The sequence below is a fragment of the Triticum aestivum genome, chromosome 2B (assembly GCF_018294505.1).
Source record: "Triticum aestivum cultivar Chinese Spring chromosome 2B, IWGSC CS RefSeq v2.1, whole genome shotgun sequence".
Classification (NCBI taxonomy): domain Eukaryota; kingdom Viridiplantae; phylum Streptophyta; class Magnoliopsida; order Poales; family Poaceae; genus Triticum; species Triticum aestivum.
In genome coordinates, this window is record NC_057798.1 from 383,707,732 (window position 1) to 383,725,570 (window position 17,839).

The 17,839-nt window shown below is 47.5% G+C and overlaps 1 protein-coding gene across 1 annotated transcript; it reads left to right on the top strand.

Annotated features, from left to right (window-relative positions):
- Positions 1-1,962: 1,962 nt before the first annotated feature.
- On the top strand, positions 1,963-8,999 carry LOC123045039 (prefoldin subunit 1). Its single transcript, XM_044467950.1, has 6 exons — positions 1,963-2,226; positions 2,301-2,354; positions 4,608-4,713; positions 8,375-8,381; positions 8,488-8,572; positions 8,661-8,999. The coding sequence occupies exons 1-6, from the start codon at positions 2,203-2,205 to the stop codon at positions 8,772-8,774; spliced, it is 390 nt and encodes a 129-aa protein (XP_044323885.1). The 5' UTR covers positions 1,963-2,202; the 3' UTR covers positions 8,775-8,999.
- The last annotated feature ends 8,840 nt before the right edge of the window (positions 9,000-17,839 follow it).

The window sequence follows — 17,839 nt, forward strand, 5'->3', positions numbered from 1 at the left end:
TTGTATCCCAAGTCTTGTAGCGCAAACTTCTGTTTGCTGCACCGTAGAAACATGTAAGACGCCATGGGTCTTTACCCGGTTCCTTCACAATCGAGTCAATGTGATACTGAGAAAAACTTTTTATTTCAACATCGACACAATCCTTCTAGTACAAGCATAAACCTCCACTACGACCACTACTTCCTACCCCAAAACTACCAGAAAAACCTAAGCTACCAGCCAAGCCTTCCACCCGATACTTTGCAATTTGTGTCTCCACAATACAGAGTACCATCGGCGCACACGCCTCCACGAGATCGCGGAGCTCCCGAACCGTCGCGGGATCGCCAATTCCGCGGCAGTTTCAACAAAGGGTCCTCATTGGCCTCGACAGTCCTCCTCAAGGAAGGCCGCCTGAATCGTCATGTCCATCTCCTCGGCTACATTCTCCCCCTCCTGCCTTCTCCTCTTCACCACCTGGACTTTCTCCGGTGTGGAGACCGACGCCCCCCCACTGCCACTCACTGCCCCACCCTCCAGAAGTAAAACAACGTCTGCCACTTTCCCCGCCAAGTGTGGTAGTTCCTGGCCACGCACATTGACAGTGCCATCCTGCGACACAAGTCGTTTCCTAGCAGTCCTGTCATTTTCATGCATGTACTGATTAGCATAAGGGTTAACTGCATTAGCTCCATATATGCACCCTTCCTCTCCAAATCTACCATCCCCCGGTCCTCCTCTACCTTGTCTACCTCCGCTCATACCTCTTCCACCGGTCCTACCTCCTCTGCCCCCTTCATCCATGCTTCCTCTCCCAACCTCCACATACCTAGGCGCATCATTGCTCCACAACAGCCACTCCCCCCATTCACACGTTGTAGGGTCGTGAATCCCATCCCCACACTCCTCCACTGAATGCCCCATCAAGCCACAAAAATAACAAAAGACAAGCAGCTTTTCATAGAACACCGGGTACTTTTTGCTCCCCTTAAGTGTTATTGGCACAAACCGGACCAAAGGTTTATTCACATCAACATAGACCCTGACCCTCAAAGTGCTGCCTGGATTGATTTTTCTTCATTGACAATGACGGTGAAGGGTGGCTCCCCCACCTTTGCGGCCACCTTCTCTGCTAGCTCTTTCTTAGCTGTTAAACCATCTGGCAGACCCTTAATCCTCGCCCACACTAGTATCTTATTCAACTTATACTCAGACACATCAGTGAACCCATCGTACTCTTGTATGATAACATGTGCTTAGTTGCGAAAGATCCACGGACCCCCCTCCATGACCCTCTTGCAGTCACCCAGGCAATGACATTGCACTAGGAAGAGGTTAGGGCCCTTAACATTGAAAGTCACCCCTTGCACAGATGCCCAGGCGTTCCTCATCTGACGCAGGAGGGCTGCATGACTGAACGGCTTCGTTGTATGCACACGGAAGAGCCCTAGCCAACTGACTCCCTTGATCAGATCATCTACTTCCCCGGAGAGATCCAAGTCGTCTTCCTCCTCCCCATGAAGCTGCATCCCTGCGAATTTTGATCCTCTAGATCCGCCTCCGGGCCGTAGGGTTCTCAATGGTCCTCACCATCCAGATCAACATCATCGACTCCTGCACCCATATTGCCTGCTTGCTCCCTCGCATCATCTCCCCTGGCCTCCGTCGCCCCGCTTGTTTCTTCGACCCGTCCTCCTTCTACTTCTCTCCCCTTCTCCAGCACTACTTCTTTCTTCCCTAGACCCCCGCTCGACTCCATCTCCTTTGGTAGATCAGCCATGCAGATCGTGATCTGACAGCTAGGCGAAGTTGCGCCGCCGCTGGCCGAAGGAATCCGGCCACCGGAGCAGTTTTTACGTGGACTTCGGACGTTGCCGCCGGAGGAGAGGTGGAACCCTAGATCGCCTAGGGGAAAAAAACAACTTTTTTACATTACCTATTGGAGATGTTCACCGGTCCTTTTCTTTCTTCCCAGATTCCAGAAAATCCGCAGAAGCTGGCCTTGACGCCGAAGTCGACCGAAAAGGTTGAGCTGGCCTTGTCCGGGCCGGGTAGCGAACGGGCCCAACCCGTCCCGTCATAGCTCCAGGCTTCTGGTTTAGCCTGTGGCCGGCCGACCCGAATAGCGCCGCCCGCCGTCGTCTCTCCACTCTCCACGTGCCCCTCCTGTCTGTTGGAGTCGAGCTCGCTGTTAGGGTTCCCCATCTCACCAGATCCCGTTCCATGGCGGACGAACCCAACCGAGCGGTAAGTGCTAAGTTTTCTTGGCTGATCTCTGGGTGTCAACCTTCTAACTTGCACCCTTCTTTGCGCGGCGTCAGGCTTTCGTAGAGCTGCAGAGCCGGATGATCGAGACCACCGGGAAGATCAAACAGGTCAAAACCTATACCCTTGCTTCGTCTTACTATTATTCTAAATAAATAGCCTGATTAGTTCCGTCTTGGTCACGATGCATACGCATGGGCATCTCATCTCCAAAGATTGTTGTTGTGTGTGGGGAAGGGGGGGGGGGGGGGGGGGGGGGATGTTCGGTCTTACTATGTTCCGTTTGCTAGAAACCCCTTTCCTTGATTCGTGCGCTGGAATCTTGTACCCGAGCGGTATGCTTTTGGTGGTTATTCGAACAGCATTGCTGCCCGTTTCTAGATTGTGATTCTCCCCAACAATGTTTGTATCATTGAGCCGACTCTTCAGTTTGCTCATTGACACTCACTACGATAAGCTTTCATACTGCATTAGATAGCCCCCCCAGCAAATGTCTGTAATTGATTTGATTTTATTGAGCTGGCTTTAAGTTCGCTAAATGACACTTAATTCCATAGGCCGTATTTCGCTGCATTAGCCAGCAGCAGCAGATGTTCATGATTCTACCTGATGTTCTTTGTATTTAAACTACTAAAAGCAATTGTGTTTCTGATGTATTGATTCTTGCAAAATTGGGTGCCTAACACTCCCTTTACATCAGAAATTGATTGATCAGTTGAATGTTTTGATAAAAAACAGAAAGATAGGGAAAACGTTTGATTATTTAGTTTTCCATACATATATGTAGTTCCACCGATGTATAATCATAATCTGCATCAGATCCTACCTTCATTATAATTAGTTGGCATTATATGTTGAGTTACTTCATTTCAAGTATAGCTGAGGAAATGATCATTTCAGAGAAAGGAATGGAAACATTTTGAGTTCTTGTGAGGGAACACAAATATTTCCTTACTCTGGATTCCGCTGGACCACATCTTTAATTTATTAAAAAGCTTTTTTGCTGTTTTGTTTAGCTAAGGATAATTTACGGTGATCTATTTCTTGTCATCTAGTTTTCACATTGCTTTCTTTGCTGTGATTACTGAGCACTGGTGCATTTCTTGTTGTACTCTGTTATGTGACATCCAGTACCCTGGCTAGAACAGAGGAGGACCAAAATTGTACATGGGCCATGGATTGTGAGATGATCTGTTTTTTCCTGAATGATATAATAATTGGTGTGGTATTCTTCTGTTTCTAGTCTAGAGCCAGTATTTTTTGGCTTTTCGGGGTATATTACTGCAGAATTAATTGGTGCCAGTGTATCACTCAAAGCTGTATTGATTATCTTCTCCATTTTTAAAGGCTGAGCTATATTGTACATTGCTTGTAGAAATAATTCTTGTGTACATAAAGAAAGTAAATGCCAACCTTAATGAGCATAATCTTTATTCAAGCGATGAATGATAAGTACTCCCTCATCCCATAATGTAAGACGTTTTTTGACACTAATGTAAGACGTTTTTTAACACTACGTCTTACATTATGGGATGGAGGGAGTACCTTCCAACTGTCCTAACTTACATATTTTACAGTATGTTCTAACTTTTACCTTAGAGCCTGTTTGGGACTGCTCTGCTCCTTAAATTCAGCTCCGCTCCAAAAAACACAAGTCAAACGGGGTAGCTCCATGATATGCCGCTCCGCAAAAAAACTAGAATCTGGGGTACAACTCCCAATTTTCTACGAAGCTCTTTAGTGGGTGCTCCAAAAAACTCTAGAAGCTGGAGTTGGGGGGAAATTACCCACCACTGCCACCAGTAAGTGGATACCCCTTCGTTTCTCCCCCCTCGTCCAATCAAATAGATCCTTTCCACCAAATTTCCCATTCTTGAAGCTGGAGCTAGATGGAAGCCAAACATTCTCTTTGCTGGTGCTACAGCTTCTGTATGAAACTGCTCCAAAGTGAATTTGATGGATTGAAACTGATTTTAATGAAGCGGAGCAGTCCCAAACAGGCCCTTAGTTTGAAACATCGGTGGAATAAGAAGTTGATAGATTTTGGATTGCCGAAATATATTTGAGCCATTATGCACACGCAATGTTATCACATTGTTTTAGTCTTTGTGCAATATATGGGCATGCCATAAATAATGATAATATGAATCTTGTTATCTTATTGGGATTTTATTGAGTTGATGGTTATTTAGATTGCTGAAATAGATCATTTATGTTATCTTGTTGGGTTTCTTGCTCGGTGGTGGCTATCCTTGCAATGGGTGTTTCTGTCAGAAATTCCTTCAGTATCTCTAGCATATATACTTGTGCCCAAGATTCCCCGACCGATAACATTTATTACAACAGTTTTCTTCTTTCATCAGCTACAAACTCAGATGCGTTCTAAAGAGAGTGAAAAGAAGCGTGCGTATCTTACACTGGAGGAACTTAGCCAATTACCTGATGATACGAACACTTACAAGGCCATTGGTAAGAATTACTTTTCTTCTAATGGATGCATCGAAGCTATTTGTCATTTCTTTTTCGCTCGAAATTTGTTGAACACCTTCAACACCAATGCCTTTGCCAAATGTGTCCAAAACTGTACTTACTTAGATGTAGTGGAGAAAATATCCTGTGGTAACTGCCCTTAGATGCAGTGGAGAAAATATCCTGTGGTAACCAAGTTATGATGAAAAATTCCATGGAAACCACATTTGGAAGTTCTGAAATTGTAAAGAGAAAACAGCTTGTTAGGAGGAGATGCTCATGTGAAATTTCTAGTTCAAACTCATATCCATTCTGGTGGTATGTAAAAAATAAGTTCATCTAGTGGTGTTTTACTATTCACCACTATTTTCTGAATTTGTTTCTATTAATACCTCCCAAATGAATTTGATTTTGAGCTTGAGATGTTACATGCTTATAGAAATTCACCTCCCCAACATACTTTGTTTTTTGATTTTTTTGGATACCTTTTACACTTTATGCTAATTTCAGGGGCTGATTTTTTTTCTCAGTCTATTTTTTGCCCTTTAACCCTGTTATGCCTGCGATTGGCGGGGTGCCCATTGTTTCCAGCCTCTGAAGCCCATTAACAATGGTTGTATGGCCCATTTGGGTGTCGCCTAAATAGATTACGCTTGCTGGATCAAATCCATAGCTAATTAGCCACCAGCACTAAACATAAGCTAATCAGCCAGCATTCGCTAAAAGAAAAGGTAGTTGGCATCCATAGGCAGATCTCCAAGCTGCACCCAGCCTTGCACACATTTTAATTTGCTCTGTAGACACTTTATAATTCATCCTTTGAAGATTATCATAGAATAGTTGCAATTTGTTCTTGTACGTTACGGAGTAGTGCAAGCTACCTGTAATCTACTCCCTCCGTTCCTAAATATAAGTCTTTTTAGAGATTTCAATATGGACTACATACTGATGTATATAGACATATTTTAGAGTGTAGATTCACTCATTTTGCTCCGTATGTAGTCCACATTGAAATCTCTAAAAGACTTATATTTAGGAACGGAGGGAGTATGTGCATAATTTCAATCTTGATCTTTTTATTTGTTTTCCTGCGTACTTTGCTATTCTCTTTCTTTTCTGTCAGGGTAGAAATTACTCCCAAGATTTCTGCCTATTAGTGCCAAAGGCGTGCCTTGGCGCCCGCCCGCAGGAAGTTTGCTAATAATTTCAGCTTCAAATAAATTGTTCTCTGAATAACTCCAGCGGTGCAATCAGTGCAAGCGCTGGGGCACCAACAAAATCCTCACTGGTGTTACCACGGGTAATTAGACGATATGTAAGCCAGGAAACACATATATACTGAGAGCAACAAATTCTTTTTGAGTTATATATAAGAGCAGTATAAAAACAAAGAGAAATCCTAACTGGGAAAATTACACGGAACAACTGAGCCAAGTTCACTTAGAAATCGAAACTAATACATGATACATCAGTTTTTTTTTCTGCCATGGTAACATTATCAGTTCAGCATGATTATCAGTCTACAATCGCACCCAAACTTAGGAAAGTAAGGCATGCCAGGAAGTAGTACAATACACTAATTTTGTAGAAGTTTGAACATAAAGTTGCAATTGTTAGGCTCCAGTGCTCCACAGGAGGCGGGTGGCTCTCTAAAATCTTCCAACCTGCTACCACTACCATAAAAGCAAATAGAACTGTGGAGAAGGCGTGAATCATCAGCTACTGGGTTAGGTCATGGCTGTGACATTTAATGCTATATTGCTGTGCTAACCACTCCTATAACACGTATGGCAATAGCAAACAAAACAGGATTACATAACCAAAAAACTATAACAGGCATGAAAATGGGACCTGGTAGCACCACATACATCACTGATTCAATACATGGCACCTCTCTTAGACCAACCTAGCATGGACTTCTAAGAGTTCAGGTTCATCTGTTCACCTTTTCGACCAACCATGGATAAAGGTATTTACCTTCTTTCTTACTTAATCTTGAATTATTCAACAAAGTAGTTACTGGATGCTACACTTACCTGATAGAACCAAGTCTACCAGGTCAGATCTAGTGAACCTTCGTACAAACCATGAAGCATAACAGGACCATCGACACAAGTATGCCATGTCATATACTGCACCCAGATATTCTGTATAGCAGGACAAGAATATTTCACAGTTATACACCAGACGATTAGCTGTAAGTCTTACATAAATTCATGCAACAACGAGCGAACGAACTGGCAGCCCAAGAGCAACATTCAGCAGTGCATTTTTGTTAGTACCGGCATGAAGGTTAACATTGCCCTTGTATGAGACTCTTCTATCTTCCCTGGTTCCAGCAGAACCTACACCAGAAGTAAAATTGTTTTATTCATTACTCATCTTCCAACATGCTAGTGCTGAAACAAGAGAGCAGTTTTGAGTGGAAAACACTGTGGCTAGCTGTCTATTGATAAACAAAAGCAGACTCTCATGCACATATATAATGAATCCATTTTTCCTGGTAAAAAATGATTTTTCCCCCACAATTCACAGGGGGGAGTACAACTAAAAAAATCATGGTCGTGGTGTAAAGGAAAATCAAACCGGGGAATAAGAGAACCAGCCAAACCACAGAATCGAACATCAGGCATAATTCTGGGCGGGCAAGTACGGAAGAAAAACATGCCAAAGAAGTACAACATTGTTGTCCCATATCTGAGGGATGGGGAAAAGAGGCAGGAGAGGAAGAACAAGGCAACAAAAAAAAAATGCCCTGAACTCACAGAGGAGAAACAAGGGACTGAGCCAGAGGAATATATTTCATCTGCATTCCAGAGAAAAGATCAAGCAAGCAAACAACAAACTTGGACAGAGAGCTAGGAATGCAGGAAGGGACGCCTGCGTAGCTTCATCTTGGAGAGGAGGACGCGCTCGTGCTTGTGGACCCATGGCGGCGCCGTGGCGTGCAGAGGTTGTCAGTGAGGATGCTGCCTGGATCCGCCTGTCAGCCGACGCGGCGTGGGAGGGATGAAGGCAGCACAAGAGAAGCCAGCTTATAAAAAAGTGACTGAGATTCTCACTAATTTCAGGCAGCTAAAAAGTAGGCAACCACAACTTTCAAACATGATTTTCATGTGGTTTCCACCCAGGTTGCAATACGAAGTACAGTGATGCTTTCATCATTTACTCTCTGGAATTAGCTGTCTTTGTAATTCAGCTGATAATATCATGAAGCGATGCATAAAAAAATGTTGTGTTTCAGCTAAGTAGAGGAGTATGAATCTGCATCTTATTATTGCTAGCTAGAAATCTGTCCTTTTTTGCAATGATTGTAGTTTGTAGTTTATTTTCAATTTTTGTGTACTTGGAGAAGAAATTGGTGGACCTACCAGAATGGTGACAAGTGAATACGGGTGGTGTTTAATGTGAAAACTTTTGCTGTAGGTTTGTCTTGCGTGATTAGCAGCCATTGCTATACTGGTTGAACATTGGCTTTCTGTTTGTGTAAAGAACATTTCAGTTGGGTGACTAAATTTAGTTTATTAGTTTTCCTTTGCACACATTGGGTTGAATTTCATCATTGCACATCGAATGATGCAATTGCAATCATCCAATTTTGAATTGGATATAAATATGCATTGCTTCCTGCTGGTTTTGATGGCTTTTTCATTGTTTACAGGTAAAGTGTAAGTAAATCTGGAAAATCAGCTTTGCCAGGGGCCTGCTTACTGCTCTGCTCTTGTATGGTAACTGTATTTATAATATCATGTTTATACATCGTTTTATTTGTAGGTTTATTTTGGAGCCGAGATCACTTATGGTAAATGAGCAAGAGAAAAAGCTAAATGATAGTGAGACTGCAATATCGTCGATGCAGGTATGCCTGTGAATGACCCTTGTTCTGTTGTGTCGAAATTTGAAGGGTAAAATGGATCCTCACTCACATTGGTTTTTATGATGGCTAGACTTCCAAGGAATATCTTGAGAAACAGTTGGGAGAAGTGGAGAACAACATTAGAGAGCTACTTCAGCAGGACCCTGGGCTTGCACGCCAGATTCTCTCAATGACTGTTCAGTGAGAGGTTGTTTCTGAATGTATTTCTAGATGGGAAGTGTCAACAAGATTTGTGTTTTGCCCTGAGGAAGGAGAAGCCCCTTCTGTTATGAGCTTAACTGGAACTGGATTATCATGAGCTTACCTTCCATCATCATATTGTGAAAAATATGACGTGAACAATCCATGCCTGAATGTTGTATGATGTTGATTTATCATTTATCTATATTGCGTGCGCTTTCCATGACAACAAGCTTAGAGCATCTCTAGCAGACCCTGTAAAAGGGGCGGACCCGTATAATTCCAGCGAGTATATGGGTTTGGCCCATTTTTTTGGCCAGAATAAAAACCGCATCCGTGGCCCGGCATGTAAATAATTTATCGCGGCCCGCAAAAACTCTCACCCGGCATGTAAATAATTTTCCGCGGTGTGCAAAAACTCTCACCACACTGGTATATATGGGGTTTCATCGCTCGGATATGGGTCAAACCCTATCTGCCTTCGTCGCGATTCCCCTCCTCCGCCTGATTTCTTGTCACCGGCAAGCTTGAAAAAGCCATGGATGGTTATGGTTAGCTTGAAAAAGCCATGGATGGTTATGGTTAGTCCTGGCCATCTCTGGCCCGGCCCTGTCGGCCCGCCTAGGCTCGGCCCTAAAATTTAAGGCATAGGCCCGATGGGCTTGCTCGTGGGCCGGGCTTGGGCCTGAGTTTTGAGCCCACCAACAGGGCCTGGACAGACTTAGGCTTGGCATATTGGCATTTTAAGGAAGAGGCCTGGCCCACGGCCCTGAGCCCTAAGGGCTTTTTAAGACTTTTTACCATATGGGCCAGGCTTGGGCTTAAAAAGCAGGCCCGATGGTAGGGCCTGGGAGGGCCTAGGCCTTAGTTTTCTGCCGTGAGCTTTTTAAGGCCCGGCCCAAGCCCGGCCCGGCCCGGCCTATGACGCCCCAAGACCGACGCTTCAGAAGACTTCCATATTTTCGTGACCTCCGTGTGTTTCATTTGTGCTCGCTCTATTTATTTTTGCATTGCATCATGTCATCATGCCAACATGTCATTTAATTTTTAAAGCTCAACTAAATAAATTGCATAGATCTTTTGATCTATTTAAATTGAGGAAATTCACATGGTGATTTCTCTTTATAACATATCCTCCTAATAATATGGAGCTATTATAAATATTCCATTAGTTTGGAATTAACCGGAACACACTTGCAAAATAATTCCCATGCCTATTCCACTTCAAGTTTCACCTCCAAACCTTGGCAACAATTCTTTATCTTTTTTTTCGAGGCTCCTAAATTCTCAACATTTTTGGGAACTTCGGAAACCTGGTCCTAGTTCAAACCCATTTGAATTAAATTCAAATGAGTTTGAATTCAACTTTTAATCATGCCTACTCCTATTTTTCATGGATCGTGCACATTTTGTGAGTCTGGGAAAATGATCCCCATGCCACCACTCTTTACTTTTCTCTCCTTTCTCTTTCTTTGCTTTTCTGTTTTTAAGAGTTTTGGAGAGAGAGTGAGAGAAGAGAGCCTAGCCCAGCCGGCCACTTGGGCCTCCTGCAGCCGCCGCCACTCCTCTCGATCTCTCCCTCTCGCCCTCCCACACCGCCGCCACTCACACACACGCACGCGAGCCAGGGAGAGGAGCTCCTTGCACCCGATTCCCTCGCCGCCTCCACCGCGAGACCCCTGCGCCCGACCTCCTCCTCGCTGCCCTTGGTGCCGCGCCACCGGACCTCCCCGTCGCCCTCGTCGTCGACCATCGCTGCCCCTGCAGCCTCCCCTCCTCCGCGTCGTCGCCTCCCCATGGCACCGCGCCTGGCCTTCCACGCCACCACCATCTCCAGTCGCCTGCATCGTCACCTTCCCCTCGTCGGCCTCCTCTGCATCGCCCGACCTCCCTTCCTCTGCTCCGTTCGCGCCTCCGGCCGCCCCTTCGCGCGCGCCCTATGCCACAGTCGCCCGACACCTCTGCTTGTCCCGCTCATCATGGCTGCCGCGGAGCTTCCAGTCTCCGGCAGCAGCAGCTGCAGGTCCGACAGTCCTAGCAGCGCCATGGCCCTGCCTCCACCATCAGCTGCTCCGCCCTCGGCCATCCCCATGACCACCATCCGCGCCACCTCTGCTTGCTGTCGCCGCTATCCTCGCTAGCTCCGCGTCCGTGCCTCTGCTGCTGGTCCTTCTGTCGAGAGACTCTCGTCGATGGCCTCCTCCTTGCCTCTGCACGCCGGCACCTGTTGTTGCTGGATGCAAGTTTGCCCACGATGTATATGCCAAGACCTCGAGATCGACTTCACGGACTGACAAGTACCCCTTCGGATTCGTCAAGACCCTCATGTGCGACTAGACCCGGTGATGCATCAAGTACCTCTTCCGGTGACCCTAACATCTACGAGCCGTGTACCACTACAACCGATGTGTATTTCGTCAAGTCCGACTACGACACAAACGACTACACAATGACTCCGAAGAACATGGAAACGTCAAGTTCCTCTTCGAAGAACATGGAAACGCCAAGTTCCTCTTCGAACCTGTACGACTACTAATGAGTACCTCTACTGTCGCTGTGTACCACTACTTTCACTACCGTCGCCATATGAACGACTACTTCCCATGACGACATGTGAACGACTACTTCCACTACGAACTCAATCTGCCTAAAATGCATGCTTCGAAGGTATAACCCCGAGACGACGCCCGTGGACCGAATGCATGTGTTGTATGAGATGCACCCTATGTTTGCATCGTGTCCGAATTGTTCCTTGCATGTTCGCCGTAAGCCATGCCGTCGACCCGTGGGAACCCGGTATCCGGGATCACTCCCCGTCACTCTCGCACGTTTCGAGCACCCACACTTGTTTCTTTGCACCAGCATCTCAATCGAGTTGCCGGAACCGGATGTTACCGTGGCACCATTTCCGTTTCACCGCCGTGGCACCCTTTTACTTCCGTCATGGCGACAAATGCCTCATATCATGCTCATGTCAACATTTTCATAAAATTGCTTAAAACTTACATATGCCATCCGCATCATGATAACAACATTTGAAACGTTTAAATTGTTGTTTGCTTTAAATTGCTAAATGCATGTGTGGACTTTCTAGAATTGTTGTTTGTTGTTTTCAGCCCCATTTAAATTGCTTAGATAGTGTAGTTTAATTGTGCTTCACCTCTTGCCATGTTAAGAACATTTAAACTTGTTGGGTGCTTAGACGAGATCAAACTAAATAATTGAATGTGGTGTTTTGTCAATATGCATCTCGTTGCATATTAAACTCCACTTAATTTGTAGTATTGTTTGTGCACCTTGCCATGCCATGCCTATTTAAAACGGACATGCATCATACTTGATTCTGCATCATGCCATGTTTATGTGATGGTTGTTTACCATGATGTTTGCTTCTTTTCGGTTGCGCTTCTCCTTGATAGTTCCGGTTATGTTGCGATTGTGAGGATCTGTTCGACTACGTTGGTTCGTCTACTTCTTGGATTCGGTCTTCTTTCTAGCGGGATTTCAGGCAAGATGACCATTATCCTCGATATCACTTCTATCTTTGCTTGCTAGTTGTTCGTTCTATCGCTATGTCGCGCTACCTACCACTTGTTTATGATGCCTCCCATATTGCCATGTCAAGCCTCTAGCCCACCTTCCTAGCAAACCGTTGTTTGGCTATGTTACCGTTTTTGCTCAACCCTTTTATTGCATTGCTAGTTGTAGATGAAGTTGAAGTTTTGTTCCATGTGGGAACATGTATATGTTGGGATATCACAATATTTCTTATTTTAATTAATGCATCTATATACTTGGTAAAGGGTGGAAGGCTCGGCCTTTTGCCTGGTATTTTGTTCCACTCTTGCCGCCCTAGTTTCCGTCATATCGGTGTTATGTTCCTTGATTTTGCATTCCTTACACGGTTGGGGTTATGGGACCCCCTTGACAGTTTGCTTTGAGTAAAACTCCTCCAGTAAGGCCCAATCTTGGTTTTAACATTTGCCACCTAAGCCTTTTTCCCTTGGGTTCTGCAGACTCAAAGGGTCATCTTTATTTTAACCCCCCCCCCCGGGCCAGTGCTCCTTTGAGTGTTGGTCCAAAACAGAGCCACTTGCGGTGCCGCCCCTAGGCAACTTGGGGTATCTTCGGTTGCCGTACGTAGTGTTCATCCGGTGTGCCCTGAGAATGAGATACGAACGACTCCTATCGAGACTTGTCGGTACATCGGGCAGCTTTGCTGGTCTTGTTTTACCATTGTCGAAATGTCTTGTAACCGAGATTCCGAGACTGATCGGGTCTTTCCGGGAGAAGGAATATCCTTCGTTGATCGTGAGAGCTTGTGATGGGCTAAGTTGGGACACCCCTGCAGGGTATAAACTTTTGAGAGCCGGGCCCACGGTTATGTGGCAGACGGAAATTTGTTAATATCCGGTTGTAGAGAACTTGACGCTTGACTTAATTAAAATGCATCAACCGCGTGTGTAACCGTGATGGTCTCTTTTCGGCGGAGTCTGGGAAGTGAACATGGTTTGGGTTATGTTTGAACGTAAGTGGTTTCAGGATCACTTCTTGATCACTTCTAGTTTCACGACCGCTGCGTAGCTTCTCATCATACTCTTATTTGCTTATGTTAGCCACCATATTTTCTTAGTGCTTGCTGCAGCTCCACCTCATTACCCCATCCTACCCATAAGCTTAAATAGTCTTGATCTCACGGGTTTTGAGATTGTTGAGTCCTCGTGACTCACAAATACTACCAAAACAGTTACAGATGCCGATGATACCAGTGCAGGTGATACTACCGAACTCAAGTGGGAGTTCGACGAGGACCTTGGCCGTTACTACGTGTCTTTTCCTGATGATCAGTAATGGTGCCCAGTTGGGACGATCGAGGATCTAGCATTTGGGGTTATCTTCTTTTCATTTGGATTTGACCATAGTCGGTCTATGTGTGTATTTTGAATGATTTATCATTTATTTAAGTATTGTGTGAAGTGGCGATTGTAAGCCAACTCTCTTTATCCCTTTCTTGTTCATTACATGGGATTGTGTGAAGATGACCCTTGCCACAAAATCACAATGCGATTATGCCTCTAAGTCTTGCCTCGACACGTGGGAGATATAGCCGCATTGTGGGCGTTACACGGCCCATGGCCAGGTATAGTTATGGTAGCTCCGGGGATGAGGCAGAGCGTCGCCGCGCCAGATCTGAAGCCGCGCGCAAGTGGGGCACGCGGAGGTGGCTCAACCGTGGTAGCCGTCCACCGCCGGCGTTCGAGCGCCGCGAGCTGGTCGAGTTCGAGCGCTAGCTCGCCCGCCGCCGCCACATCTCCTTCGGCTCTGCCGCATGGAGCTCGTCCGCGGGTGCCTCGAGCTCGCGACTCACTCCGGTGAAGAGAGAGCCGGAGGAGCTCGGGCCGCGCGCCGTCAAGCTTGAGGCCGACGTGCCGCCGCGTCGCGTGATCGGCCCCGAGGACTACCTCCCCCCAGGGCAGGAGGAGCACCTCGAGCGCATCGTCCTGGAGCGGTCGGCGAGGGAGCTGGAGTAGGCCGAAGAGCGCTGCTGCAGCAAGCTCGAGTACGAGCACATGTTCCTCCAGACAGGCGTTGCAGCGTCGAAGGCGCACACGTCCAAGGAGGCGGACCTGCGCTTCATGAAGGCGGAGCAGGCGAAGTTCTTCATCGACCTCGACTCCTCCGACTCCGATTGAGCGTTGACGCTGGGCAGCTATAGCACGAGCTCCCGTGAGCTCCATTTTGTCTAGTGCTATGGTAGCGTAGGTTCGGCATAGTTCCGACGAGCTTTTATGTAATATATCTATGCTATGTACGAATGCTCTGCCCCTATGTGAAGAACAATGATCTATGCTCTCGGGAGTTTTTGCTTAAATTTCTCACGCGAAACATGTTTTTAATTTTTATGGTTTTGGATACAATTTCCGATCTCTCGCCGTGATTTTGAACTTGTATAGACACCTCCACGTGAACTGTAAACTGCGTTTACAGTTTCGCAGAATAGGGGGTCTGCTAGAGATGCTCTTAAAGATTTCAGAAGATTGTTTTCTTGTTTCCGAAGTCCGAACAACTCTGTAGTTGGGGATGTCTTCTTTACGAAGGAGTCAGTTTTTCACCAGTGACATGCGTGACCTATACTTCCACTGATGTGAATGTAAATCAATAGTGTTTTTTGTCCAAAAGGATGTCTTTGCATACCGATGAATTATGCTTTCTCTGTACTGCATGTCTTGCAGCTATTACCAGTTAAGGGTGAAAGTTGTTAGGACAGGTTTCGATTGGAACCATTTTTGGATCCAGTAATATATGGTATGGCAAGAAACTTTTGACATCTTAACACAGTCCAACCCGAATCTGAGTCTGGTTGGTGGGATATGGTATTGCTAATATACAATGGTACATGATAATCCACTTTATCTAGCAAGATAATATGGCTTTAATATGTTTAGCTGATAGGAGCTGGGATCCCACCAAGCCTAGCTCTTAGGTTGTAGGGGTGGAAGGAAGGGTGGCGAGGAGCTGGGCGCGAGTGGCGGCGCCTTGGTCACGCGGCGGCGGCGGAGGAGATGGCGCAGGAGGCGGCTAGGGTTAGGGTTCCGGCTCCTGAAGGGAGCTGGACAATAGTTAAGACTTATTGCTTAATGCTAAAACTTGGCCTTACAAGTGTTTATATAATCCTCGGGGTGCTAATAAAAATAAAGATAAGTTGGGCTAAGCCCCTAACTAGACGCGCCATTGGGTCTGCTCCAGCTATAAGTGACGCCGGTCATAAAATCTCTCATCGCGGAAAGGCTTCAGCAAGCCCACACGGAACGTCGTGGATGCGAGCATCGGGCGGAAGCTGAAGGCGGTATGTGACCTTGCCGATGCGTTCCACCATGGAAAACGGTCCCGCGTAGTGAGGGCCCAGCTTGCTCTTAGTGCGCGGATCCAGTGACTGCGTGGAGCGGTGAAGGAGCCGCAACCACACCCAGTCGCCCACCGCAAACTCCGCCTCACGGTGGTGGCCGTCGTAGTACTTCTTGGACAACTGCTGGGCCTGGAGAAGACGATGGCGCACCTCGGCAAGGATCTCATCCCTGCTGTGGAGAAGGTCGCCAGCCGCCTCCGTTCGGGCCGTCCAGGGGTCAACCGACAGGATGGGTTGTGGAGGACGGCCATAGACCACCTCAAAAGGTGTGGCGCGCAGGGCGGAGTGGTAGAAGGTGTTGTAGCAGTACTCCGCCCAAGTGAGCCAGTCCACCCAAGCTCGGGGACAATCACCTGTAACACAGCGCACATACATAGCAACCAGCTTGTTGACCACCTCAGATAGGCCGTCCGTCAGGGTGGAATGCCATACTCAGACGCAGTTTCACGCCCGCCATCCGGAAGAGATCGCGCCAGAGATGACTAGTGAACACCGGGTTGCGGACGCTGACGATTGAAGAGGGGAACCCGCAGAGGCGGACGATGTTGTCAAAGAAGGCAGGCGCCACGGAGGCGGCGGTGTAGGGATGGCCGAGCGCAATGAAGTGTGCATACTTGGAGAAGCGGTCGACCACCATAAGGATGACGGACTTGCCGCCCACCTTTGGAAGGCCCTCGATGAATTCCATGGAGATGTCGTCCCAGACCTGATAGGGCACCTCAAGGGGCTATAGCAGCCCCGCCGTCCACAGGGTCTCCATCTTGTTGCGCTGGCACGTCATGCAAGACCGCACCTAGTCTTGCACCAGCGCCCGATCGCCGGGGATGTAGAAATTGTTGGGGAACGTTGCAGAAAATTAAAAATTTTCCTACGGTTTCACCAAGATCCATCTATGAGTTCATCTAAGAAACGAGTCAAGGGAGTGAGTTTGCATCTACATACCACTTGTAGATCGCGTACGGAAGCGTTAGATGGAGCGGTGATGATGGAGTCGTACTCGCCGTGATTCAGATCACCGGAGATCCTAGCGCCGAACGGACGGCACCTCCGCGTTCAACACACGTACGGTGCGTGCAACATCTCCTCCTTCTTGATCCAGCAAGGGGGAAGGAGAGGTTGATGATGATGGCTCCAGCAGCAGCACAACAGCGTGGTGGTGGTGGAACAGCAGCACTCCGGCAGGGCTTCGCCAAGCACGTGACGGAGGAGGAAGAGGTGTAGCAGGGGGAGGGGGCGCCAGGACTTCAGGGTGTGGCTGCCCCTCTCCCCCTCCCTTTATATAGGCCCCCAGGGAGGGCGCCGGCCCTAGGAGATTCAATCTCCCAAGGGGGCGGCGGCCAAGGGGGGAGGAGTGCCCCCCAAGGCATGTGGTGCGCCCCCCCCCCCCCACCCTAGGGTTTCAACCCTAGGCGCAGGGGGTGGGCCTAGGGGGCGCACCAGCCCACTATGGGCTGGCTCCCCTCCCACTTCAGCCCATGGGGCCCTCTGGGATGGGTGGCCCCACCCGGTGGACCCCCGGGACCCTTCCGGTGGTCCCGGTACAATACCGGGTGACCCCGAAACTTTCCCGATGGCCGAAATACCACTTCCTATATATAATTCTTTACCTCCGGACCATTCCGAAACTCCTCGTGACGTCCGGGATCTCATCCGGGACTCCGAACAACATTCGGTATACTGCATACTCATATTCATACAACCCTAGCGTCACCGAACCTTAAGTGTGTAGACCCTACGGGTTCAGGAGACACGTAGACATGACCGAGACGGCTCTCGGGCAATAACCAACAGCGGGATCTGGATACCCATGTTGGCTCCCACATGCTCCTCGATGATCTCATCGGATGAACCACGATGTCGAGGATTCGAACAACCCCGTATACAATTCCCTTTGTCAATCGGTACGTTACAAGCCCGAGACTCGATCGTCGGTATCCCAATACCTCGTTCAGTCTCGTTACCGGCAAGTCACTTTAATCGTACCGTAATGCATGATCCCGTGACCAAACACTTGGTCACTCTGAGCTCATTATGATGATGCATTACCGAGTGGGCCCAGAGATACCTCTTCGTCATACGGAGTGACAAATCCCAGTCTCGATCCGTGTCAACCCAACAGACACTTTCGGAGATACCTGTAGTGCACCTTTATAGTCACCCAG

What these genes read in the sequence shown, in the direction of transcription:
- LOC123045039 (XM_044467950.1), top strand. Translation starts at nt 2,203, where the DNA reads ATGGCGGACGAACCCAACCGAGCG. An exon ending in CCACCGGGAAGATCAAACAG is followed by an intron (nt 2,355 to 4,607) that starts GTCAAAACCTAT and finishes TTCTTTCATCAG; the next exon opens with CTACAAACTCAGATGCGTTC. An exon ending in CTGCAATATCGTCGATGCAG is followed by an intron (nt 8,573 to 8,660) that starts GTATGCCTGTGA and finishes TATGATGGCTAG; the next exon opens with ACTTCCAAGGAATATCTTGA.